Here is a 26178-nt window from a genome sequence, read left to right as displayed (position 1 = left end):
TCTGCCTGCCCCAGACATCTGGGAGATCTGCCTGCCCCAGACATCTGGGAGATCTGCCTGCCCCAGACATCTGGGAGATCTGCCTGCCCCAGACATCTGGGAGATCTGCCTGCCCCAGACAGGTGTGCCCTGGGTACAGTGCCTGCTTCCCTAAAACCAGAAGGATCAAGCATGGGCTCAAAGGAAGACAGAAAACCAGGTGCCATTAAAAAAAAAAAAAAAAAAAAAAGCGTAAGAAATGACAGGCAGACACAGTCAATGGCATCCAAGAAAGAGTTTTTGAGAAACTCTTTAACTATTGTATTGGGCTCTTTTTTCTTCCTTTTTTTTTTTTTTTTTCCTATTTGAGAGACTGTTTCCATCTCTGGGTTGCAAAGATCCCCTGGAGATGGAAATGGCAACCCTCTCCAGTACTTTTGCCTGGGGAATCCCACGGACAGAGGCGTCTGGCGGGGCAGGGTGGGGGCGGGTCTACCATCCATGGGGGTCACAGAGAGTCATACACAGCTCAGTGACTAAACCACCAGCACCAAGCAACTGTATTACCAGGCGGCTGCTGCTGCTGCTGCTAAGTCGCTCCAGTCGTGTCGGACTCTGTGCAGCCCCACAGACGGCAGCCCACCAGGCTCCGCTGTCCCCGGGATTCTCCAGACAAGAACACTGGAGTGGGTTGCCATTTCCTTCTCCAATGCATGAAAGTGAAAAGTGAAAGGGAAGTCGTTCAGTCATGTCCGACTCTTCACAACCCCATGGACTGCAGCCCACCAGGCTCCTCCGCCCATGGGATTTTCCAGGCAAGAGTACTGGAGTGGCACCTTCTCCTAGGCAGCATTTATTTACAAGATTTCTGGGCTAAAGATTATTGGGTGATTTGACTGATGATCACACTATTTCTTCAATCATGTCAAAGAGAACATGCTTGTCTCAGGGATGGAGTGTGATTCCGAGTTTCCAGCACTGGAAATTCATTGCCAGTTTCTCATATACTTTAAAATATACATGCTTGGAAATTCCCTGGCGATCCAAGGGTTAGGGCTCTGTACTCCCACTGCTAAGGACCCAGGTCCGATTCCTGGCCAAGGATCCAAGATCCCACAAGCCACACAGCCAAAGGAAGAAACAAAAATACACACGTTCGTAGCAGCATTATTCATATCAGCCCAGACAGAGTCTGCCAAGGACGAGTGGATAAACAAAACGTGGTGCGTCGACATGAGGGGATATTACTCTTCCATAAGAAGGAATGAAGTTTTGATACACACTACCTCGTGGATCAGCCTTGGAGACATTATGCTAAGGGAAGTGAGCCAAACACAAAGGACACGTTTTATACGAATCCACTTAAATGAGGTCCGTAGAATCAAGTAAATTCTGAGACAGAAAGTAAGGTCTGGGGTGGGTGGGGAGGAGAGACGGGGAAATTATTGTTTACTGGGATCGGAGTTCCAGGTTCAGAAGGTGAAAATAATCTGGAGACGGGTGGTGGGAACCGTTGTACAACAGGCTAAATATATTTAACGCCACTGAACTGTACACTTAAAGACAGTGAAGACGGTAACTTCTATGTTATGCATTGCTGTCCTTGAGTTGCTCAGTCATGTCTGACTCTTTGTGACCCCATGGACTATAGCCCATCAGGCTCCTCTGTCCATGGGATTCTCCAGACAAGAATACTGGAGAGTGGGTTGTCATTTCCTTCTCCAGGGGATCTTCCCGACCCAGGGATTGAATCCGCGTCTCCTGCATTGGGAGGTAGATTCTTGACCACTGAGCCACCAGGGAAGCCCTATGTTATGTGTTTCTCACTATAATTTTTAAAATATACATAAATCTCTGAAGAAGAGCTCAGAGATTGCATATAATCTCTGAGCTTATATGCAATTAAAAAAAAAAAAACAAACACACATTATCAGCCCCTCTCCGGCAACCTGAGCCAAGTACAGAGGTGTGAAAACAATACTGAGTCGCTTCCCTGATAGCTCAGCCGGTAAAGAATCTGCCTGTAGTGCAGGAGACTTGGGTTCAATCCCTGGGTCAGGAAGATCCCCTGGAGGAGGAAATGACAAACCACTCCAGTACCCTTGCCTGGAAAATCCCATGGGCAGAGGAGCCTGGTGGGCCGCAGTCCGTGGGTTGCAAAGAGTCAGACATGACTGAGCGACTTCACTGAGAGTCGCACTTGAGAGGCAAACCAAATCCTCAGAAAGAGGAGGTGCTGGCTGCCCAGGGAGCAATGGTGGCCCAATCCAAACAGAGCCCAGAGTTACCCGAAGGAAGGTGGGGAATCCTTGTCCGTAGTATCCGACGGCAAAGTAGTCAGGCTTGGGACGAATCACCTTGACGATGTTTTCATAAAACTGAGCCTGTTTCTTCTGAAAAGAAGAGAAGAAATGCATTTCAGATTTGAATGGAGTATCTGAGCATCCATGTGTCTGGATTCTTCCAACTTTGGCAATTCTAGGGGGTGGGAGGGGGAGAAGGTGGGGGAGTGTGGATCCGGGCGTGGAAATTAATCTCACCATGAAGCTTTGACAGTACTTTCCAATCATCGCCCAGCATTCAGCAGGTGAATTTGACCAGAAAGCCAAATTCAGCAACTGGCTGTGATTTACAGGTGTTTTCATCGCCAAAGAGGTGCCAGAGAGATGGCTTTTGTTCTGATTCAATGTCCGGTCTTTAGTATTTTTGAAACATGGTATCGGTCAGATAATGGGATACATTAGGAAAGGATTTAAAAGGGCAGAGTTCTGTCCCACATTCATGACACACATTACAAGATCGTTAAGTCGATCTGCTGGATACAAAAACCATTCAGCAGAGAAAGTAGTAATTAGAAGCTGGTAGCTTCTAGGGAAGGACAAAGGGTTGGGCCACCCTCCATCAGTCCTTCATGGAGATGGGCTCAGAGTTGAAACCACTGGAGCCTCCTGGAGACCTCTGAGCTTCCAGACCACTAGACACCTGGGCTTAGCGGTTGTTCACACGCATACCCTTCAGAGGCATCTTCGAGTTTGATGACAAAAGCTCAGTGCAGAATGCTGCTGAGCCAGAATCAACCAGCAAAGAAATCAAAACTGTCCTCCTGGACAAAATGAAGGAGAATCCCGACGTTAAAAGGAAAAGAGGGACTTCCCTGGCGGTCCAGTGGTTAGGACACGTCCATGCTTCCACTGCCGAGGGCATGAGTTCCAACCCTGGTTGGGGAACTAAGCTCTCGCACGCTGCTCAGGGAGGCCAAAGAAATGAATATAAATTAAGTGGCTGTTGCATTAAAAAAAAAAAAAAAAGAAGAAGAAGAAGGGAAGGAAAATGTTCAGAAGAACAAGTTGGGATTGCTTGTTTTTTTTCAAAGAGAAGGAAAGGAAGACTTACCAGCAATTCGCTGAGCTGTTCATAATCAAACATTTCGTTCTCATACTGTTCTGCCAGCTCCTTGCCCAGGGCGATGGCCTCCTCCCACATCTGTGAGGGAAGAGAGAAAAACAAGGGCAAGAGAAACGCAAACCCGAATCATATGGTCAGAGAGGGAAACAGCAACACTGCCATTCACGATGCAACAAGCTGGAAACACGCCTGCTTAACCTGAAGACGCTGGAAAAATACAGGTCTTTTCTACAGGCTCATGTCCTTTGGCTTAGGCCTCAGTTGACCAGACTGGTCAGCTACTGGCTCATCAATCACACTGGCTGTTGCCCCTGGTCAGAGCAGCCAGCCGGCTGGTCCTGCCCCTCTGGGGGCCGGCCTCTGAGGTCCATCTGCCAGGGCAGCCGTGGAGCCCAGCAGGGAAACCGCTGGGTGAGGCTGAGAGCAGCGTTTCTGCAGAAACCAAGGACCGGATTTTGGTACTTTCCCAAATCATCCCACTTAAAAGAGCTATGCGTTGGTGGTCAGAAAGACAAGGATCTATTTCAACTCTGATTTAAGGCTTGTAAGAAGTTCATGTTATATGGGCAGATACCATTCAGAAAACTAAGATCATGGCATCCAGTCCCATCACTTCATGGCAAATAGATGGGGAAACAGTGTAAACAGTGGCTGACTTTATTTTTCTGGGCTCCAAAATCACTGCAGATGGTGACTGCAGCCATAAAATTAAAAGACACTTGCTCCTTGGAAGAAAAGCTATGACCAACCTAGACAGCATATTAAAAAGCAGAGACGTTATGTTGCCAACAAATGTCCATCTACTCAAAGCTATTGTTTTTCCAGTAGTCGTGTGTGGATGTGAGAGTTGGACTATAAAGAAAGCTGAGCGCTGAAGAATTGATGCTTTTGAACTGTGGTGTTGGAAAAGACTCCTGAGAGTCCCTTGGACTGCAAGGAGATCCAACCAGTCCATCCTAAAGGAAATCAGTTTTGAATATTCATTGGAAGGACTGATGTTGATGCTGAAACTCCAATACTTTGGCCACCTGATGAGACGAACTGACCCATTTGCAAAGACCCTGATGCTGGGAAAGATTGAAGGTGGGAGGAGAAGGGGACGACAGAGGATGAGATGGTTGGATGGCATCACTGACTCGATGGACGTGAGTTGGAGTAAACTCCAGGAATTGGTGACAGACAGGGAGGCCTGGCGTGCTGCCGTCCATGGAGTCGCAAAGAGTTGGACATAACTGAGCAACTGAACTGAACTGAACCATGAGAATGTAAACCCTGCCATCGTTTTGAATGGGAGAATTTTGAATGATAATAGTTTAAAAGTGGGTTTCCTAATCAGGTAACATTTATTAAAATGCTGGTAAACTTTTGACACATGTGAACTAATTTATTGACACATGAGTTAGGCCTGAATTTCCCTTATTTGGGTAGGGAAAGGAAATAAAATACAGTGGTCTGCTTGAGAACATGGAAAACTTGGAGGGACTGTCTCCTCCAGGAAGCCTTCCTGGATGCCACCCACACTTCTCTGTACTATCACAAGGACCCAGGGTTCCCCTCTTTCAAACCTTTGAGTATCAAAAGTGACAACTACAGACTTAGAATTAGCAAAGTGTCAGACCACCTCACATACTGGGTCCCCAGAGATGAACTGCCCACTTCTCCACTGGAAGTATCCCCATAAGTTAGTAGCACCAGTCATGAAGGCAAGTGATTTCCAGCTTACTCTCTGTCCAGCAAGACACCATCTGCATCGTCTCATTAAAGTGTCACGTCAGGTGGGTGTTATTATTACACTTGTTTTGCAGATAAGGAAGCCTGGGGTCAGACAGGCAAGCTACCTGCTCAAGGGAAGACAGTGGGGTAGACTCATCATTTTCCAAAGTTCCTGCTCTTGATGACCGTCTTAGTTGGAGCTGCTGTAAAAAAAATCCCACAAAACAGACACTTCCCTCTCACAATTCTGGAGGCTGGGAAGTTCAAGCTCAAGGTGCAGGCAGATTCAGGTCTTGGTGAGGGTTCTCCTGGCTCACAGACAGTCACCTTTCCACTGCATGCTTGTATGGCCTTAAGCGAGATCTCCTTCCTCTCCTCAAAAGGGTACTAATCCCATCATGGGGGTCCCACCCTCATTATGACCCAATCTAAACACAATGAACCCCCCAGAGCCCGATCTCCAAACACCATCACATGAGGTGGGGGGTCAGGGTTGTTCAACATATGACTTTTGCAGGAATGCAAGCATTCAGCCCATAACAATGACCATCTGCCAGCCCTTCCAGCTGCCCTCCACCCCCTCCTCCTGAAATAGGTTTTCAAGCATGCTAAGCTAGTCCCTAACTCCAGGCTCTCACTCGGAACACAGGGAGCTGGTCCCACACCTGGCATACCCTTGGTGCTGAATCCTCACCTGCCTGCCAGTCTTTGCCTTTTCTTAGCAGAACCACCCGGTCGAGGGCCTTACTTATTACTGAATCACCCAATAGACTTAAAATACTCTTTACACAGCTGCTGCTTAAAGACACCATCTGCTATTTTTGATGAGAAAAAAAGCTATTCCAAAATTGTATTTTAATACTTTGAAAGACATCATAAAGATAAGCTCAGAGGAGAGGAAGATTTCAGAGATAGGACCAGCAGCTAGGAGAGAGAGAAAGTGGCTGAGATGCTCTTTGGAGGACCACATGCCCCTCTCCCCAGAAGCCCCTCCTGGCTCCTCCATCCTGCCGAAGCTCTCACCCTCCGGACGTCTGCACTCTCTGAATGTCTCCAGCTGCTGCTCCAGCGCGCTCAGGTCCTTTGCCAGAGTCCCAGCCTCCATCTCTCAGAAGAGGGAGCTTCTCCACTTTTTATGTTTCTTTTAAGCTCCAGTGACCAATTCCTCCCTCAGTACATTTCCATTTCAAAGAAATCATTACCTCTAGTTGCAGTTCTCACTCAGTGGCGAATACACCACTCCCTTAGCTGCCTATAATCTTAGGGCTTCTAATTCACTACTTAATCTGTTTCTAGACAGAGGAGCTGCTTTAGATACCTAGCAAAAGTAATTGTTTTTTTACAGAAATACAAGTGGAAAAAGAGAACGTTGCTCAGTCACGTCTGGCTCTTCGCGACCCCATGGACTGTAGCCCGCCACGCTCCTCTGTCCATGGAATTTTCCAGGCAAGAGTCCTGGAGTGGGTTGCCTTACCTTCTCCAGGATATCTTCCCAACCCAGGGGTCAAACCCACACCTCCTGCATTGCAGACGGATTCTTTCCCATCTGAGCCACGCGGCACAGACACATCTTGAGTAAATATCCAACTCACTCAGGGGTCACACGGTTGTGCTCTTTGTCAGATTTTCTATAAACATATATTCCTCTCCCCACCCCTGCATGTTTTAAAGGCTCCTGCGTTAAGGAGATCTGCTTCTACTTTCACTTGGCTAGGGCTCTACAGAGCGTGGGTCACTCATATTTCCCATGTGAATACCTTGGAAAATATTTCTGTGCCGGAGAGAAAACAGATTCCATATAACAGAGATTTAGATTATCTTGGTAGAACAGTCGCTTTAACCTGTGTGATTGAACATCCTGCCTGGGCCCTGTTCTTAGACATGCCATAGGCCGATGGGGGTCACCATGGGCACAAATGAAAAGAGCACCCTATCAATGCTCAACTTCGTATTCTGATTTGAAGTCCAGAATCCGTTTCATAGCATCCTTGGCCTTTCAATGTGGAGCACACCCTTCCCACTCTCCGTTTTCATCAGATGATCTTCGGCTATATTCTCTTGAGATGATCGCCTTTTATTTCAGAACCTCTGCAAGTTTCATGAACAGAAAATCCTTTTTCCCCCTGGTGAAACTTCTTCATTAGAAGTGGCCACAGAGAGCATATTGGCAGTTGCTTTCTTAGACAAAACTGTGAGGTTGATGAGCGACCAGTTAGGTGGGGGGACAACACTGATCTCACTGGGTCAGGGAGTAGCAGCAGGTGCAAGGTGAGAGGGCAGCCTGGACAACAGCCCCTTTAAGGAAAACGCAGCCCAGCCACGACCCACCAGGATACTGATGGGCAGCTCTGAGCGAAATCACTAACTAGCTGTGAGCCAATCGGCAGTCAAGATGTTTCATGGGATGCTTGGATTTCAGTCACTCTAAAACTCACCTGGTTTTCTGGATGCTTGTTGGGAAATGAGTCATATTCTAGCACCTTCTAATTTTCCAGGGTCCTGCACAGGTCTCTGACATGTAAAGAGATGTAGATTCAACACTGTTGAAGATTCCAGAGAACTGGTTTAGGGTCATCAGCAGCGAGGGGGCCAGGGTGGCACAGAAGTAGCCTTCCATCCTGGTTAGTGAGGGCTTCACTGCAGGAGTGATGTGAGTGAGCATCTCTTCCCAGTCCCCCGAGGATGAGGGGCTGGAGTCCTCTGGAAAGATGTGTCTCCATGGCGACTCCGAGGGGTGTGGTCCAGCAGGGAGAGGGTCCAGCAAGTCCTGTCCTTTACAGAATGGAGACCCCTTGTGGGCTCCTCCCCGCTCTCTAAGCCTCTCCTTCTCTCCCTGAGCCATGCCCCATCCTGGGTCTTCCTGCTGGTCTCCCTTGGTTTCCCCTGATCTGAGCAAAGGCTGGACACTTTCTGAAGATGTTTCTGAGGTCCAGCATGGAGCCTCTTCACTGAGGTCTACTCCAAAGTTGCCTGGTTTTACTAAATGACACCACCCTCTCTGAGAGCACACACATCACCGCACCAGCCGCCTGAGAAAGGTGGCTGGGCTGCCTGCCCTCCAGTAGGACAGAAAACACAGCGGGATCTGGGACTCAGGCCAGACTTAAGAAGCCTTGATGGGAGGCTTCTCACACTGACTCGAAGATGAATCCTGCCTTCTGGGACTGTCACGTACCCAGGAATTACTGCCCCTCAAAAGCATGTTCCTCTTTGCCCCACAGCAAGTCTTTATCAGTCTAAATGGAAAATGATATGCTCAGTTTTAATGCCCTGGGAGGAAAATAGGAAACGAACATTTAAAAACAAAACAAAACAAAGAGATTTTTTGCCTTTTTCTTTAATAAAGGACCTTTGCAGTTCTGCAAGCCCTTAGAAAGCCTAAACCAGGCACTGAAAGAGGCAGCTGCGTTTTGCTTGGTAGTTTGATCAGAAGGAGAATGGACCCACTCTGCCACTCACCCCTCACTCTGCAGAAATTACTGGGCACCTGTGATGGGGTGGGTTCAGAGAGCATAAGGAGGGGTACACACAGTTCTTGGAGGAGGATTTGAGGAATAAAAGAAACAGGCAGTAGCTGGAGAGGGGAGTTAGAATGAAAGATAACTTTTTTAAAAGATGGGGGAAATAACAGCATGGTTGCAGGCGAGTATGTGCGCTTCCCAGGTGGCGCTAGTGGTAAAGAACCTGCCTGCCCATGCAGGAGACGTGGGCTTGATCCCTGGGTCAGGAAGATCCCCTGGAGGAGGGCATGGCAAGCCACTCCAGTATTCTTGCCTGGAGAATCTCACGGGTGGAGGACTCCGGTGGGCTACCGTCCAGAGTTGCAAAGAGTCAGACACAACTGAAGCAACTTAGCAGGCAAGTATGTATTAGCCAGTAGAGAGGAAGACAGTGCGGCCAGTGGGAAGAAGACAGATGGGCCCGGAGGTCCGGGGCCTAGGGGGTGGGAGCAGCCTTGGACGGAAGCACAGACAGACGTCCCTGGACCAGAGGGACTGATACAGACCCACGGCCGAGAGTGCGACCGGCCGAGTGAGGCCAGAGATGTCCCACAAAGCCTGGGGACCGCCAGCTAGAAAATCAATGACTGACCAAGAATTCCCACGTGCAGGAGAGGGGCTGAAACACTCAGAGCTGCCGGAGCTGCCTGGAAGGGAGTCAAACCTCCCCGGACTGACTGGAAGTCGCTCTCCTGTCAGCTCTGCAGCCATGGGAGGCTTGTGCTCGGGCCTCTGAGCTGCGCTGGGGACCCAGCTCCCCCGGGCGTGCACACACCTGACACTGACCCCACATGAGAGACTCTGTGCAATCAGCTCACTTCAAGCCTCTGGAGCTGTCCCCTGCCTCTCCTAGTCCCCACTGCCCCCACATCCCGGGCCTGGACCCTTGCCCCAGCCCCCCACCCACCGGGCTTCTGCCACCGTGAGCCCAAATCACTCCCCGAGAGGAGGACAGTAAAGGCAACCTTCTTATGTTCATAAAATCTCACTGGCTCCTTGGGTCTATGTGTGAGCATGCTCAGTCGCTTCAGTCACGTCCAGCTCTCTGCGACCCTATGGACTATATAGCCTGCCATGCTCCTCTGTCCGTGGAATTCTCCAGGCAAGAAAACTGGAGTGGTTGCCATGCCCTCCTCCCGCGGATCTTCCCAGCCCAGTGATTGAACCTGTGTCTCTTATGTCTCCTGCACTGGCAGGCAGGTTCTTACCACTAGTGCCACCTCGGAAGCCCCCTTTGTGACTGTGGAGCAAGTCAAATCTTTAGGAGACATGTAAGGCCGTGGACAGACTGGCTCCCAAGTTCTCTGCATCTGTGTCTCCCAGGACCCCCTCCTCACCCCCTTGATAGACAGACTGGCTTCGGAAGCCCTGGCCTTGATCAAAATGGTTCCCACTCTTTGGAATCCCTGCCCATCCCCCACACTTCAGAATCCCAGCTCCTCCCAGCTATCACCTTGCAAGCTTCATCTCTTTCTTCAAGACCCAGCTTGTGCTGTGTGCTAAGTAGCTTCAGTCATGTCCAACTGCTGGGCTCCTCTGTCCATGGGGTTCTCCAGGCAAGAATACTGGAGTGAGTTATCATACCCTCCTCCAGGAGGTCTTCCCAACCCAGGGATCGAGCCTGCGTCTCCTGTGGCTCTGGCATTGCAGGTGGATTATTTACCCCTGGGCCACCAGGGAAGCCCAAGACACAGTTTACAAGTCACCTTCTGATGAAGTCTGCCCTTCCTCCTCAGGAGGGGGAATCATTCCCATACCTGTTAGGTCGGCAGACTCTGAACCCGCCAACGCAACAGTCAGGGGGCAGGCTTTGCTCTTTGCCTGCTCACCCATTAGCCCTGGTTCTAGACTTCCCCTACCCCCTGTAATTCATGCAGGCAGGTGGCACCTGGCACCCCAGAGACTGGGTTGCAGAAACACAAGTGAGGGGTCATGCAGGGTGGGGAGATGGTGGGGGCAGGGTTGATACCAACTCCAAACCTCGATTTTTTCTGCGCTGATCACAAATAGTTCTTTTCTGGGAGCCCAGTCATAATCCACACACAATCTCTATGCTCACTCCAGCCAGATTCTTGCTAATTGAACACATTCTGGCAAATATCAGGATTTTCAAAAATTCTGGAAATGCTGCGACTATACCAAGAAAGAGGGTGATGGGATGCTCGTACCTGTAATTCCTTTGACTGACAACTGTGCTTTCAAGAAGGAAACTCAGAGGGTGAGAAAATGTCAGCCCCAATACTCAGAAAAGCACCCCAGCCATTTCACTAAAAGTGGAAACTTGCTTCCAAACCCCTATTTTTAGCTCACGGGATGATGTAGGATGCCTCCTTTTTTTTTTTTGACTTGGGCACAAGGCAAAGTGCAAACTTCGTCGAGGCGAGGTTATTTTAAGGGAAGAGAAGACAGAGCTCCAGTCGAAAATAGTCCCAGAGCTTCAGACACCACGTGGGCCGTCAGCCATGAGCCCCTTTGCCAATGCCAGGCTGGCTTCTGGTTTTTGAGGCGGTGAACATCAGGTTCACCGCCTCCCTCACTCCGACTCCATTTCCCTGAGAGCAGGGCTTCTATTTTCAACGCGCCCTCCATAGAGAAGCCTGGTAATTTTCAGTGAAGTACTTGGATTAAGAGCTTTATTGAAAATTACTAGGCCTCAACCAAACACAATAAGACAGACAACTCAGAGCATCTTCGGAACAGAACGCTTGACTGCCGTGATAAGACCTGGCGGCGGGCTTTCCGGAGGGGCTCAAACGGGTGGTGAAAGGAGAACAGAAAGGAGTGGGGGCTAATTATTAGTCCAGGAAGGAATAAGGCAGAAGAGTGAAACGGAAAACAGATGGAAATGACATTTCTTTCTTTTTTTTTATTTTTGGAGAGAAAGAAAAAGATGAAAAGACCAAGAGCTGGGCTGAAAGACATTCAAAACTTTTAAACAGTGAAAAAGCAAAAATAAAAGAGTGATTTTTTTGGGCAGAAGAAATACAGAAAGATAACAGAGCCTAATTCAAAAGCTGGAGTGTCCAATATAATGGAGCAGAAAATCCATTCAGCGTTGCTGCTTTCTGAGCACAGAGGTGGAGAGACTTTGAATATAATCCGACCCCAGTCCCATGCTGGTGCCCTGGGCTATCCCCGCAGATGCCAGTATCTGATGTATGAGAGATCTGATGGACACCGGCTCCTTTAAGGGCCTGTGAGCACAGTTCCCAGGACACAAATCTGCACTGGATTCTGTAAGTTCTTACTTCCCCTAGAAAGCTGCACACACTTAAAACACTCACTGAAAATGAGCTCTTGGATGAGTAAGGTTCCCACCTATTAAGGATAGAGAGAAGGCTTCCTTAATCACCCAAGGGGACAGCCTGTATCAATGGAGAGATACCCCAGTCACACCTTTGCCAGGTTCAGATACCATTTATTTTACAATTGCATGCCCAGCCATTTCTAGGCTTCAAGTTCAACTGTAGTATGAAGGCCTCTCACCCGAATTATTGTTGTTGTGCAGCTGCTAAGTCATGTCCAACTTTTTTGCAACCCCATGGACTATAGCCTGCCAGGCTCCTCTGTCCATGGGATTTTCCATGCAGAAATACTGGAGTGGGTTGCCATTTCCTACTCCAAGGGATCTTCCTGTCCCAGGGATTGAACCTAGGTCTCCTGAATTGGCAGGTGAGTTCTTTAACCACTGAGCTGAATATATGGTTTTAAACCAGAATTTTTTCCCCTAATATAAAACAGGTGTAAAATCAAACCAAAGAAATTCTTGTGATTTCAATATAATGCAGGAGAAAATTCAAATGTGGGTCTTGAACGAGCAGTGAAGTCAGAGTCTATTTCTTTTAGATTTATTTCAGTTTTTCAAATATTCATTTAGGGTAAGGAATATATCCCAACAGGCATGTAAGCAATGCCACTGCCAGTGAGGACCCCAAACGGAAGGGCAGGCAAGCATTAATTTCCCAACAGTCCGTGGATGAAAGCACTAGCAGAAACCATCCTCAACGATAGCAAAGTCTGGCTCAGAGCAGCACCATCCAACGGAACATCAGCCAAGACACACATGCAATTTTAAGATTTTCTAGTAGCCACATTTTAAAAAGTGGCCTTCATTTTAGTAATATTCACTATATCTGGACTATTGCCATTTCAACAGGTAATCAAAACCACAAAATTCATGAGATATTTGACAGGCTGCTGTAACAAAGTACTCAGGTGGCATGTGTGGTAAAGAACCCGCCTACCAACGCAGGAGATGTCAGAGATGTGGATTCAATCCCTGGGTCGGAAAGATCCCCTACAGAGAGGGATGGCAACCCACTCCAGTATTCCTGCCTGGAGAATTCCATGGACAGAAGAGCCTGGTGGGCTACAGTCCATAGATTTGCAGCAAAGAGTAGGATACGACTTAGCACACACTCATATACACACACATACACATACACAATAAAGATCGGGTGCCTTAAACACATTATTTCCTTCCTGTTCTGGAGCCTAGAAACCAAAATCAAGTTGTCAGAAGGGTGGTTTCCTCTGAGGCCTCTCTCCTCAGCTTGTAAGGCAAATCCTCAGCCATATCCTCACAGAGTCCTTGTTCAGTGTGTCTGTGTCCAGGTCCCCTCTTCTATAAGATCAGCCATCCTGGATCAGAACCCATCTCCAACACAGTCATATTCTGAGGCAGGAAGGTCAGGGCTCCCACACATGAATTTCCAGGGGACACAATTCAGCTCGTAACAGGATCCTTTTCTCATGCTGAGCCTTAGGATCCAGTGCACGTTGTATATTTAAAGTGTTAATGGCTGCCTGGGGCCCGTGACTCTCATAGCTGACAGCTCAGGTCATGGTCCCCCATCGTAGGAGAGCTGGCTCCCTGGGGCTCCTCGGCCAGGAGGGTCCCTACCTTCCAGTTTCTGTGGGTTGAATCACTTGCCACCTGTCACCCATTTTGAGATATTTTTCCCCCAAGAATCGGCAGATAAATGGATAAGGAAGATGTGGTATGTAAACCCAATGGAATAGTGCTCAGCCATAAAAAGGGATGAAATAACTACCTCTGCAGCAACATGGATGGGCCCAGAGATGATCATACTAAATGAAGTCAGATAAAGACAAATGGCATATGATATCACTTATATAGTGGGATCTAAAATATGTTACAAATGAACTTACTTACAAAACAGAAACAGACTTGCAGACATAGAAAACAAACATGTTTACCAAAGGGGATGGAGGGGGTTGAGAACAGATAAATTAGGAGTTTGGGACTGACATACACACTATTTTATATCTAATAGATAACCAACAAAGACCTACTGTACAGCACAGGTATTTTGTAATAGCCTAAAGTATCTTGTAACAGCCTAAAATGTAAAATAATCTAAAAAAGAATATATGTGTGCGTGTAACTGAATCACTTTTCTGTACACCTGAAACTAACTCAACATTGCAAATTATCTGTATTTCAATAAAAATGTTTAAAAAAAAAGAATTTCAGTCTGGATGTGCAGGACAGAAATGTGGGCATCCAGTCCTTCCCGATGTCAAGTTCTTCATCTTTATCAATGACCTCAGCCACTGTCTTATTCCAGAAAAGTCAAGGAGAGTGTTATTTCTCAAATCACCATATATACCCACACCTGGCAGGTATAATAAGACCATGTCTTGCTCTTATTTCTTAAACGAATGTGTCTGGCACGAAATGCTGAACTTTATCTTCTACTGCGACCTCCCGCTGCCCAGACTTCTTGCCTGCCGGGATTTCGGGCATCGCGGCCACTGGTTCTCTGGTGCTCTTTTTCTCGCACTGCCTGGCTGCAACATGTCGTTCCCAACCCCTCCTTAACCCAAGAAAGAAACTCCATTATGGAGGAACTGGGCTCAAGGCCCATTGCCAAGTTCTGGAGATTGCTCTGTTTTCACATGTCCAGTTGTGGGAAGTGTGCAATTGAGGGATTAGAGTGAATGCTGCCTTTTTCAGAACATACATATACTTAGGATATTTCCCTGTCCCTTGAGAGCCCTTGGTTAGAACCCCGGCTCACCTGTCTGATTAAATGTACAGGTGGTCTACCCGCTTTACCTGGCACATGCAGGTGCTGCTACATGGCCCAGTGGCCAAGACTCTGTGCTCCCAATCCAGGGGGCCCAGGCTGGATCCCTGTTCAGGGGAGTAGATCCCACCCAGTGCAACTGAGTTCACATGCTGCAACTCGAGACCCCACGCGCTGCAGCTGAGGCCTGGCACAGCCGAATAAGCAGGAAACAAGAGACACAAGAGCACAGCACGCGGGCCTCTTCTGAGCTAAGCGTGTAGGGGCCAGGCAGGAACTCACTGTCCCTTTGAGGCTGCTCTCACCTGGGTCCCCAGAAGCGAGGACAGGCAGGCAGGATGAGTGAACCACCTGGGCTGTGTAGCATCAAGAGGTTGAGACCCCAGCCGATTCTAGCCCATCCCAACTGATAGAGAAGATGGATGATTACTACTTCCTCCTGTTCTTTTGTTCCCAGGAAACTGAATGCTTGTTGATGCTAAATTGATTTTATTTTCTTTGCTTCGGAGCTCATCATTCAGGTACTTCAGATTTTGTTAGATGAAATCTTCTCCCTCACCTGCATTCTCCCTCATGTTAGCTCATGGATGAGTGAACATTTAAAAAAAAATATTCTCCCGGAGAAGTTATGGGTATTCAAAAGTGACTTTCCAATCTCTTTGGCCAACACAACCCTAACAGCTGCCATGAAGACAATTCTCCTAAACTTTGATGAACAAGTTGAATCAAGTTAACCTTCCAGACTCCAGGTGAGCCAAACACTCACTTTTCCAGAACCATCTTTCTGTCTCCTCCAAAACACAGGAGCGTGTGAGGACATTCCTTCAGCCCCCGTCTTTGGGCCGAGAATGCTTTATCACTTGAAATGGCTTTTTCCAAAACCAGGATTTCTCAGCCTGGGTACTACAGACATTCTGGGCTGGATGCTTCTGCGCCCAGGGAGCTACCTGCCTTCCAGGGTGTCCAGCAGTGTCCCTGACCTTGACCCACTTGATGATGTCAGTCTCATCCATTCCCACCCCGCTCCCCCAGGGAGTGTCAGCCTGAAAGGTCTCCTGAGGGTCTGGGTTCAGAGCCACTGTTCTCAACCAAACGTGCTCATTTTTTCCTCCACGTGAAGCTGGGCTGTGCTGTGCTTAGTCCCTCAGTCGTGTCCAACTCTTTATGAGCCCATGGACTGTAGCCCGCCAGGCTCCTCTTTCCATGGGGATTCTCCAGGCAAGAATACTGGAGTGGGTTGCCGTGCCCTCCTCCAGGGGATCTTCCCGACCCAGGAATCAAACCAGGGTCTCCTGTATTGCAGGTGGATTCTTTACCAGTTGAGCTCCCAGAAAAGCCCCCAATATGAGGCTACACTGGCTTAAAACAAAAGCAAACTCACTTGGCTCCTCCATGTATTATTTACTGAAGGCCGACTGTCTCACCATCCATGGCCGTCCCGTACCTGCCAGAAACCATCCTTAAACGCTGAGTACTTACTCATTTGTTGGTTCATTCATTCTCTCATTGATTTCTCTGTCCGTCTAACAAATGCCCCCTGCATTACGTGCCTAGCTCCATCTCAGAGTTAGATTAATGTGCAGGATTAATAGGTGTGGTCTTGGTCTTCATAGAGCTCACAATCTATTGGGAGACTCGCTAAAGAAATCTATGTGCAAATTATTGTTGTTCAGCTGCGAGGTCCTATCAGACTCTTCATGACCCCAGGAGCTGTAGTATGCCAGGCTTCCCTGTTATTCACTGTCTCGTAGTTTGCTCAGATTCATGTCCACTAAGTCAGTGATGCCATCCAATAATCTCATCCTCTGTCACCCTCTTCTTCTCCTGCCTTCAGTCTTCCCCAGCATCAGAGTCTTTTCCAATGAGTTGGCTCTTCACATCAGGTGGCCAAAGTACCGGAGCTTCAGCTTCAGCCACAGTCCTTCTAATGAATATTCAGGGTTGATTTCCCTTAGGATTGGCTGGTATCCTATCTATTACTGCAAATCGTGGTGAGTGCTGTACACGAACAGAAGGGGGCATGATGGGTGTTGGAGCAGAGGTGACATTAAGCGGAGATGGGATGAGATGACCAAAGGCAGGGGCAGCAGAGGCCTGCTGGACAGAGGCAGGAAAGGCTGCAATGGCTGAGGCCCCAGAAGTGGGGGTGCGGCTGGAAGATGCAGAGTGAGGGGAGGAGGAGAGCCGAGATGTGATCGGAGACATCAGTGCTGGCAGAGAACGTGAGAGCTCCGAGGGACCATCAGCAGAGTCGCACCTCCCTTCAACCCCAGTGGCCTCTGGCCCTCAGGCTTCCTAGGCCTCTGCAGGGTCCCGCCTCCTGTTCTGCCTGCTCCATAGCACCTGACCACCCTCCTTCTCTAGGACACTATAAGCCAGAAAGCCACTGGGGAAATGAATGGATCCACACTTTCTTAGCAGTTTGTTGAAAAGCTGAATTTCTCTGGCTAAGCTAATAAAATCTTAATAATTGGCTTTAACTGTGAAACCATCTCATTTCTATGAGGAAATATATTCTGCTCCTCTACAGGACCAAGTATAATTCCCTGACCGTTTCCAAGTGGCCTCTGGTCAATCCCCATGCTATTCTGAATGTTTTGATTTGCATCCCGTATCAAGGGCAGAGGGGAACAAGTGAAATACATGTGATCGTTTTAAAAGGGTTTGGTTTATGTTGACAGCCACAGACAGAGCAGCTGTCATCCTTCCCTGATACAGGTGCTGCCGGGGGTTAGAACTGTGTCCCCTCAAAGGGCATGTCTCAACCCCTGGGATCTTTGAACCTGACCTTACGTGGAAAAAGGGTCTCTGGATGTAATCAAATTAAGATGCAGTCATACTGGATCACATAGGCCTTAAATCCAAACTGATGTTCTTAGAAGAACATACAGAGACACACAGAGGGAAAACTCCCCATGAATAAGGAGCCAGCAATGGAGTGATACCCAGTGATGCCAAGGACTGCCGGCATCATCAGAAACCAATAGGGAGGCAGGGAGCAGATTCACCCTGGCACTGACCTCTCTCGGAGAGCACGGCCCTGCCAACACCCACCTCTGTAGCTTCCAGAACAGTGAGGGCATAGTGTCCTGAGGTTTAAAGGTGCCCAGCGGGCAGGACTATGTTACTGCAGTCCTAAGAAATGAATATAAGTACCTTCATGGAATTCCCTGTTCACTTGTCTCAAAGTGTTTAAAAAAAAAACAAAACAGGGATCTAAGATGAGTTAAAGGGGTTTCTCTGGTGGCTCAGACGGTAAAGAATCTGTCTGCAATGCAGGAGACCTGGGTTCAATCCCTGGGTTGGAAAGATCCCCTGGAAAAGGAAATGGCAATCCATCCAGTATTCTTGCCTAGGACATCCCATGGATGGAGGAGCCTGGTGGGCTACAGTCCATGGGGTCGCAAAGAATCGGACATGACTCAGCCACTAAGATGAGTTAAGAGTCCTGATGGCACAGAATCAACTAAGAAGTTGGGTTGGGGAAGATTTTATACCCTGAGGAAACCAAAATTGAAAAAAGACATGTGTATCCCATTGTTCTGGAGAAGGCAATGGCACCCCGCTCCAGTACTCTTGCCTGGAAAACTCCATGGACGGAGGAGCCTGGTAGGCTGCAGGCCGTGGGGTCACGAAGAGTTGGACACAACTGAGTGACTTCACTTTCACTTTTCACTTTCATGCACTGGAAAAGGAAATGGCAACCCACTCCAGTCTTCTTGCCTGGAGAATCCCAGGGACGGGGGAGCCTGGTGGGCCGCCGTCTATGGGGTCGCACAGAGTCGGACAGGACTGAAGCGACTTAGCAGCAGCAGCAGCAGCAGCAGCCGCAGCCTACTGTTCACTGCAGCGCTATTTACAATGGCTAGAACATGGATGAAACCTAGATGCCCATCGACAGATGAATGGATAGACAGGCTGTGGTACATATGCACAGTGGGGTATTACTCTGCCATAAAAAGGAATGCATTTGAGTCAGTTCTGATGAGGTGGATGAACCTAGAATCCATTATACAGAGTGAAGTGAGTCAGAAAGAGAAAGATAAATATCGTATTCTAACGCATATATATGGAATCTAGAAAAATGGTACTGAAGAATTTATTTACAGGGCAGCAATGCAGAAACAGACATAGAGAATAGACCTGAGCATGGGAAGACGGGAAGAGAGGGCGAGCTGTATGGAGAGAGTAACACGGAAACTTACATTACCATGTGTAAAATAGATAGCCAACAGGAATTTGCTGTATGGCTCAGAAAACTCAAACAGGGGCTCTGTATCAATCTAGAGGGGTGGGATGGGGTGGGAGATGGGAGGGAGCTTCAAAAGGGAGGGGACATATGTATACCTATGGCTGATTCATGTTGAGGTTTGACAGAAAACAGAAAACAATAAAATTCTGTAAAGCAATTATCCTTCAATTAAAAAAAATTTAAAAAAAAAAAACCAACAAACCAAACTTCTGAACTGAAGGCACCCACCACCCCTAGCTTTTTTCCCCCCTTAAAGTGTCTGCTAATTAATTAATTTATTTATTGGCAGCAGCACAAGGGATCTTAGTTTCCCAACCAGGGCTTGAACCTGCACTCCCTGCACTGAAAGTGCCAGGAAGACCTAAGGAGCCTCCCACCTTTTTAAAAATGGTTACTAGTCATCTGAATTACATGAACTACAGTGATGAGATCTATTGCTGCCTGATTAAAAGGACGGCAGGTTTCCTTTTAGTAGAGGTCAACGGTTAAATAATTTTGTTTGAGCCAATTAACAGAGAGGCCATCAACAAGAGCAGCATTGGTCTTGACACGGGACTAATGTTTCAGTGACAACAGAAAACTCAAACTGTCAAAGGAACGCATTAGCTGTAACACAGCCAGTGCGCATGTGCTCAGTGGCTTCAGTCGCAGCCGACTCTTTGTGACCCTGTGTATCATCAGCCCGCCAGGCTCCTCTGTGCATGGGATTCACCAGGCAAGAATACAGAAGTGAGTTGCCACTTGCCCTGGGTTCTTTACTCAGTAGTGCCCCCTGGGAAGCCCAAATTCCCCCAAATCCTTGGGCTCAGTCTTTGAGCAGAGCAACTACAAAAGGGTGATTATTATTATTGTTTTTTTGGTAGGATTTCTCCTTAGAAGCACCAGCTGGAGGGCCATGCACAAAGCTTTCAGATACACAATCTGCAACAAATTTCTGGTTCCACAAACACCATGTGTTAAAAAAAAATGTGTTTACAACATGGCAGGAAGGTGCACAGAAAAAAGAAAACAACAGAAAACCTGCATTTTTCTTTCCTTTTTTTTACCTTGCCTTTGTCGAAGTAGTGGATGGTCTCCTGGTAGAGCCGCTCCTTCAGCTGCCCCTGGGTCGTCGCCTGGTACCCGTCCCGCTGGGTGAGGTGGGCCGCGCACACGTCCTCCGACCACTGAGGCAAAAGCAAAGCGTGAGTGGTGCTTTGGGAGGGCCGGCCGTTGCAACCTATCCCTCCCCTGGACTCAGAAAGCACAGGAAGCCTGGAATTCAGGGCAGCATTCCAGCCGTGATTCCGGGCACCGCTGGAGCAGCTCTCGTCAGACTTTCAGGCCTGGAATTGCACCCAGAACCTCCGTGTAGAGGCTTTAAGGTGAGAAAACACTCGAGGAAGGCAGAACTGGCCAAGGTTCACACAGAAGAGAAACCCAGCAGGTTCTGGAACTGTCAGCTTGCTGACGAAACCTGGGAAACTTCCAGATGAATGAGGCCCTGGGTGATTCGTGGCTGCCTCAAGAGGGGCTTCCCCGGGCGCTGGCCCGGCTCCTGTGCTGCTCAGTATTTTAATCAACAGCAGAAGGCACGTGGATCCCAACGACTCGGGGCTCAGCTGCTGTTTGCAGATGTGACGGAGGACTTAGGGTACCAAGGAAGGACACATAGAGGTCTCGGCGAGGAGCGGAGGTGAAGGTGAGGTCATTTAACACCTAAACTCCTGAACTTATGCTCAACAAATCCATGGCGCTGAATATAAAGTTCAATAAACGTCACCATTTAGTGGGGACCTACTATGTGCAAGGCATGGGCTTCCCGGGTGGCTCAGCAGTAAAAAATCCTCCTGCCAACGCAGGGGACACAAGTTTGATCCCTGGGTTGGAAAGATCCCCTGGAGGAGGAAATGGCAACCCATTGCAGTATTCTTGCCTGGAGAATCCCACCATGGACAGAGGAGCCTGACAAGCTATAGTCCATAGGGAAGAGTCAGGCACAACTGAGCAACTAAACAGCAACAATGTGCAAGGCACCAGGTCAAGGGTGAGTGCCATTACACACTACAGCAGTGTGGTACACAATGGAAGTGCAAAAGAAAGTGTTAGGAGCTCAGTCATGTCCAGCTCTGCGCGACCCCATGGACTGTAGCCTGCCAGGCTCCTCTGTCCATGGGATTCTCCAGGCAAGAATGCTGGAGTGGGTTGCCTTTCCTTCTCCAGGAGATCTTCCCGACCCGGGGACTGAACCTGTGTCTCCGGCATCTCCTGCACTGCAGGCAGAGTCTTTACTATCTGAACCACCAGGAGTAAGTCTGCAGGAAACATGTCACAGTCATTATGGGCTTCCCTGATAGCCCAGTTGGTAAAGAATCCGCCTGCAATGCAGGAAACCCCAGTTTGATCCCTGGGTTGGGAAGATGCCCTGGAGAAGGGAAGGACTACCACTCCAGTATTCGGGCCTACAGAATTCCATGGACTGTATAGTCCACGGGGTCACAAAGAGTCAGACACAACTGAGTGGCTTTCACTTTCACTTTCTAAGGGCAGGAGGCAGGACAAGAGGTCTGGGGAGGCCTCCTGGAGTAAAGAATCGGGATGGGCTTACTCGTCGGTTGGACTCAGGAGGTGACGTCTGACCCAGTCTTATGAGAAGACAGGGGGGATTCTGCCAAGAAAGCAGCAGCTTGCAGGCTGCCTGGACCACAGTTGGGGTAGAGTACCCCACCAGGTGGGGGGCACCAGATTCAGGGTTGGTAAGGCCACATATGGAGCAATGGGACGAGCCACGGGGCCACATTTTAAGGGGCATGACAAATGGACAGGAACCACTGGGGCAGGGGAAAAGTCCGAGGGACAGGCCTGCAAAAGTGGGGAGGAGAGGCCTGGGGAGCACGCTGGGCTCCCTAAGAGGCTGGTGCTCACAGCACATTCTCCCTCCACCTTCCGGAAGGCAGAGGGGCTCTGGAGCACCCCAGGAGTGCCCCAGGCTGGACCCCAGGGCTCCAAGGCACAGGGTGCAGGGCACGGGGCCAGAAGGGCTCCCCAGGTCCCGGGCTGTCAAGTAAGTATGAGAAGCCTTAGGCTCCTGCATGTTTTCCGCCTTCAAACGAGACGTGTGTAGCCCAACCACAACCTAGAGTTCCAAACTCAACTGACTGTGGCATCTTGACCACGGGGCCAGATTTTGACTTTTCTGAGCCGTAGAATTGTGTGTGATTCCGAACTGTAACTACAATAAGAGAACTAAGAAAGTTCAGAGGTCATATAACTTCCTTGGAGTTTAAAATCACCTAAAAATTTTTAAACACCAAAAGGAGATATGCTTTTCACCTTCCCTTTAAACATTAAGATGAAATAACTTCACTGCTAAAGGCTAAAGGCTGATGTTTTTACTGCCTTTTTTTTTTTTTTTTAAATAGCCTTAACCAAAATAGAAGATCCTATTTGAGGATTTTTACTTCACGAACAAGACTATATCAATCATGGTGAATAATTTTCATAAAGATACTAGTAACGTTCTTTAGTGTGCTGATTAACCAGCATGAATTCACATTTACTGCAATATCAAAACATATTTAGGAAAAATTGCAAAATGTAATGATGTAAAAGATATGGAGAGCAATTATGTGTATTTAACTGGAAAATTCCAAACCCCAGTGAAAAAGATAATGGAAATGGGCCGACTGATTTGGTTTGTGAAACATCCTTGAACCGTTTGTGAAAAACCCGACTGTGCTGAATAAATGTAATTATTAAATAAATGATACTTTACACACACATACACATTCACACACCACAGAAAAGTTTATGTACGATGAGAGAGAGCATGGGTGCCCGAGCAGCTTGTCAACCCCGTTTTAATTTCCCTGGTGTAAAAGAAATATTTCTGTAGTTTCAAAATGGCCTTGTTACTAAAATTTGGGTTTCTAACAAATGAAAGCCGTTAGAATTCAAAGTGGGACAGCTGGTGTGCAGTGACCCAGCTGGAATTCCTAGCTTCAGAAATGACGTTCCTTGGCAGAGTTTTATGTGGTGCAAACCAAAGGGCTACCACGGATGACTAGAGATGAGGTTCAGTCTGAACCGAGTCTTACTGCACTTGATTTGGAACGGACTCTCATTTTCAGGCGGAGGTAATCCAGCTTCTTTTTATACGCGTCATGCAAGTGACTGGAGAGCTTAAGACTGGACCAGGGGCTGGGAGATTCTTGCTGGAGGTTCGCTGCCTGACGTGGCCTCTGCCTTGTTCCTCTCATCATCAACAGACACTGCGCATCTTTAGCGTAATCTCACCTGGTTTCCTTCCATTCAGGCTTGTCTGGTGGCTCAGACGGTAAGAGGGGGAACTGGCTTGAGTTTAGACACAGGATTTCTTGAATGAGCAGTCTTTACATGGAGATACAACTTAATTCTAATTCTCATACCTCTTCCTCTTTATCTAGTTTATAATTTTTCAATTTTTTATGAGAATATAATGGGAAAGATGATCTAGTGACTTGCTAAAGTTTTAAAATATAAAACTAGAAGTTGTAAAGAAATTTCCTCATTTATCCAACTACTCACCCAGAGAGCCATCCACCCACACACCCATCCATCACCCACTTGTCCCACCATTCATCCACACATCCACCCATCCACACAGCCAACCCTCCACCCATACTTCTGTCTTTCCATCCATCAATACAAACTTCCACCCAGCTATTTACTGTGAGTTCACTCTGTAAGACTAACTGGGCTGAAACTGGACATGGGGAAGAACATGAATATATTATGGCAAAACACACACACACACACACACACCAATGTCCACAGCTATCTACATAACAAAATGATCACTGAGAACTGAAAGCTGTCAAGCCAGACTCAAGCTCAGGAGCAACACCCCCAGGAGAGTCAGGCAGGAGGTCTCATAAGCACTGATAGACCAGCAGGAGACCTCCATGGATGCCCTTGGAGCACAGGGAAAGAGAAGTCAAGATCTGGTCCCTACACTGTTTTCTAAGGTTACAAGCAGTAGGCTCATCCTCCTAGCTGTTCTAACACAGAAATTCCTTCTTATTGATGTTGCTCTCCAGCATTACTGGGTCCTGTTGATAGGAACGAAGAAAAAGAGAGTCCCTAACTCACTGCAAGCTGACAGACTAATGATCGGTATTTAAGATGCTTGGTGATAACTCATTCTGACATCTTGTCAAATTTGCATTCAGTGGAGTCAAATCTATAATCAAAATACTTTCTAACTCTCTTTGTTAATGTCACTACATTGAGTCAATATCCATAAACTCTTAAGTTACAGGTTTACTAAAAATTTGTCATGGGAAAAATCAAATATTAAACGATCTTATAATTTATAAGAACAGGATCATAAAAGTATATGTAAATTTTACTACCTTCAGAAGCTTTGCATGGAGGAGCAAGGTATAGGCGGCTTCAGTGTAGTTATCACATTCCTTGTGCAGGTCACAGAGCTTGTACAAATACCTGAGATGATAAAACACAGGGATATTCTGAAAGCGTCACAAAATAATTTGTGTTGAGAACTGCAACAGCAAAACTCTACTTCAACAGTAAATCATCGCTACGCTTTCTTTTTACAAAGTTCACAATACATGATGCCTTGGAAGCTTCTGGTACACAAAGCATTAAGAAAAATCAACCAGAGTAATACACAATAGATATATTTTTTAAAATTTAAGTATTCTCTTTTCAGGACAAAACTGAAGATGGCCCAAGAAGGCGCAATTGTGCTTCAAGCTTTCTCATGCTTTCTCATCTTTTCCAGACTTCTCTCCATACATGTGAAATGAGCTGACACAATGTTTCACTGCGATTTCTCACATGTCTATTGAGTCTGAATACACACACAAAATCCATAAAAATACAGATCCATAAGAATCAAGAGCTCCAGTGATCACAGTGAATGTGATCAAAAGAATTCTTCTGCCATAAAAAAAGGAGGCTTTTTAATACAAAGTAACCTACATTTGGATAAAAGAAACTGATTGTTTTCCCCAAAGTTTATTATATTCACATGTATTGATTTTAACGGAGAAAGTTAAAAAGTCTCAGAAACCAAAAGTTAGAAAATCATGCCTTTGTTTACTCTTTATACAAATAAATAGAGACTTAAAAAGAAAAGAGAGAAAGAAAACCATGTTGAATGTAACTAATCCATCATTAAACACTAATGCTGTGTGGATCATGTAATTATTCTGGTCTTCTAAGGGGTAATCTTGCTAAAATTTGACACGGCCACTAAAAGAGACCAATACGGAGAGGGTATCAATCATAGTCCAACATCCTAGAGAAAAAGGCAAGTGAAGCAGAAAAATCCAGCAGAAAATACAAAATTGAGAATTTGGTATCCAGGTTAGAATAGACTGAAAATGTATAATATTGTCCTATTTCTGATGGAAGTTAAAACTAGATTCTCATTTGATCATATGACTTTCTGTGAAATGCTAAAATCTGTAGTGGTGCCTTTTGCTATAAGGGTCAGTCAAGAGGAACAAAAACCCTTTGCAATAATTTGCTTCTGAGCTGACTAAGTATGACCCCCTTCACCCCCAAATCTCTACATCAGCCTGGACACACTGCCCTAGGCTTGGCAATACTTCCAGGATCTCCACCAAATTCAAACTCCAGCCTTCACGATTTTCTACAAGATAAACTCCTATGATTATAAAATACTTTTAGCATGGATTTGACAGACAGCAATTATCATCAACAGGTCAAGGGTGTAGAGAAGTCTGATGCTCACGTACCGTATATACATTTCTTCCCTTTCAATCTCTTTGTAGAAATTCTGAAAGAAATCAAACCACAACACTATCTTAAGAAACCAGTTCTATAAAAGGTATCACGTGCACATTAAAAATTCACAATTCTTCAACTTGTGTTAAAGACAAACAGACCCAACTCTTTGGATCTGAACCATAAATCCATATAAAATGCAGAAACCACTTACATTGCTCTTCATTTTTTTGGGGGGTTGGGGAAAGAAATTCTAATGAATAAGTTTTCTGTACTTTAAATACTGTAGCATGTATATGCTAATTTCAAATTCCCATTTATCCTTCTCCCACTATGTTTCCCCTTTGGTAACCTTAAGTTTGTTTTCTATGTCTGTGAATCTATTTCTGTTTTGGAAATAAGTTCATTTCTATCATTTTTTCCCCTGATTCCACATATAAATGGAATCATATGATATTTATCTTTCTCAATCTGATTTATTTACTTTAGTATAATCTCTAGGTCCATCCATGTTGTTGCAAATTTTCATTTTTTATGGCTG

General features: G+C 46.9%; 1 protein-coding gene across 2 annotated transcripts in view; it reads right to left on the bottom strand.

Annotated features, from left to right (window-relative positions):
• The window catches only part of DOCK1 (dedicator of cytokinesis 1), a 569019-nt gene that overhangs the window by 43325 nt on the left and 499516 nt on the right, over nt 1-26178 (bottom strand). For both annotated transcript variants that reach the window (XM_015103500.3, XM_042238527.1), the window contains exons 36-40: nt 25649-25689; nt 24275-24365; nt 19949-20068; nt 3373-3462; nt 2268-2372 (exon numbers count right to left, since the gene is read on the bottom strand). In XM_015103500.3, the coding sequence (XP_014958986.2) occupies nt 2268-2372; nt 3373-3462; nt 19949-20068; nt 24275-24365; nt 25649-25689 (447 nt within the window). The remainder of the gene's footprint in view (nt 1-2267; nt 2373-3372; nt 3463-19948; nt 20069-24274; nt 24366-25648; nt 25690-26178) is intronic.

The sequence above is a fragment of the Ovis aries genome, chromosome 22, assembly GCF_016772045.2.
Source record: "Ovis aries strain OAR_USU_Benz2616 breed Rambouillet chromosome 22, ARS-UI_Ramb_v3.0, whole genome shotgun sequence".
In the NCBI taxonomy this organism is placed as follows: Eukaryota; Metazoa; Chordata; class Mammalia; order Artiodactyla; family Bovidae; genus Ovis; species Ovis aries.
This window is presented reverse-complemented; position numbering and strand designations above follow the sequence as displayed.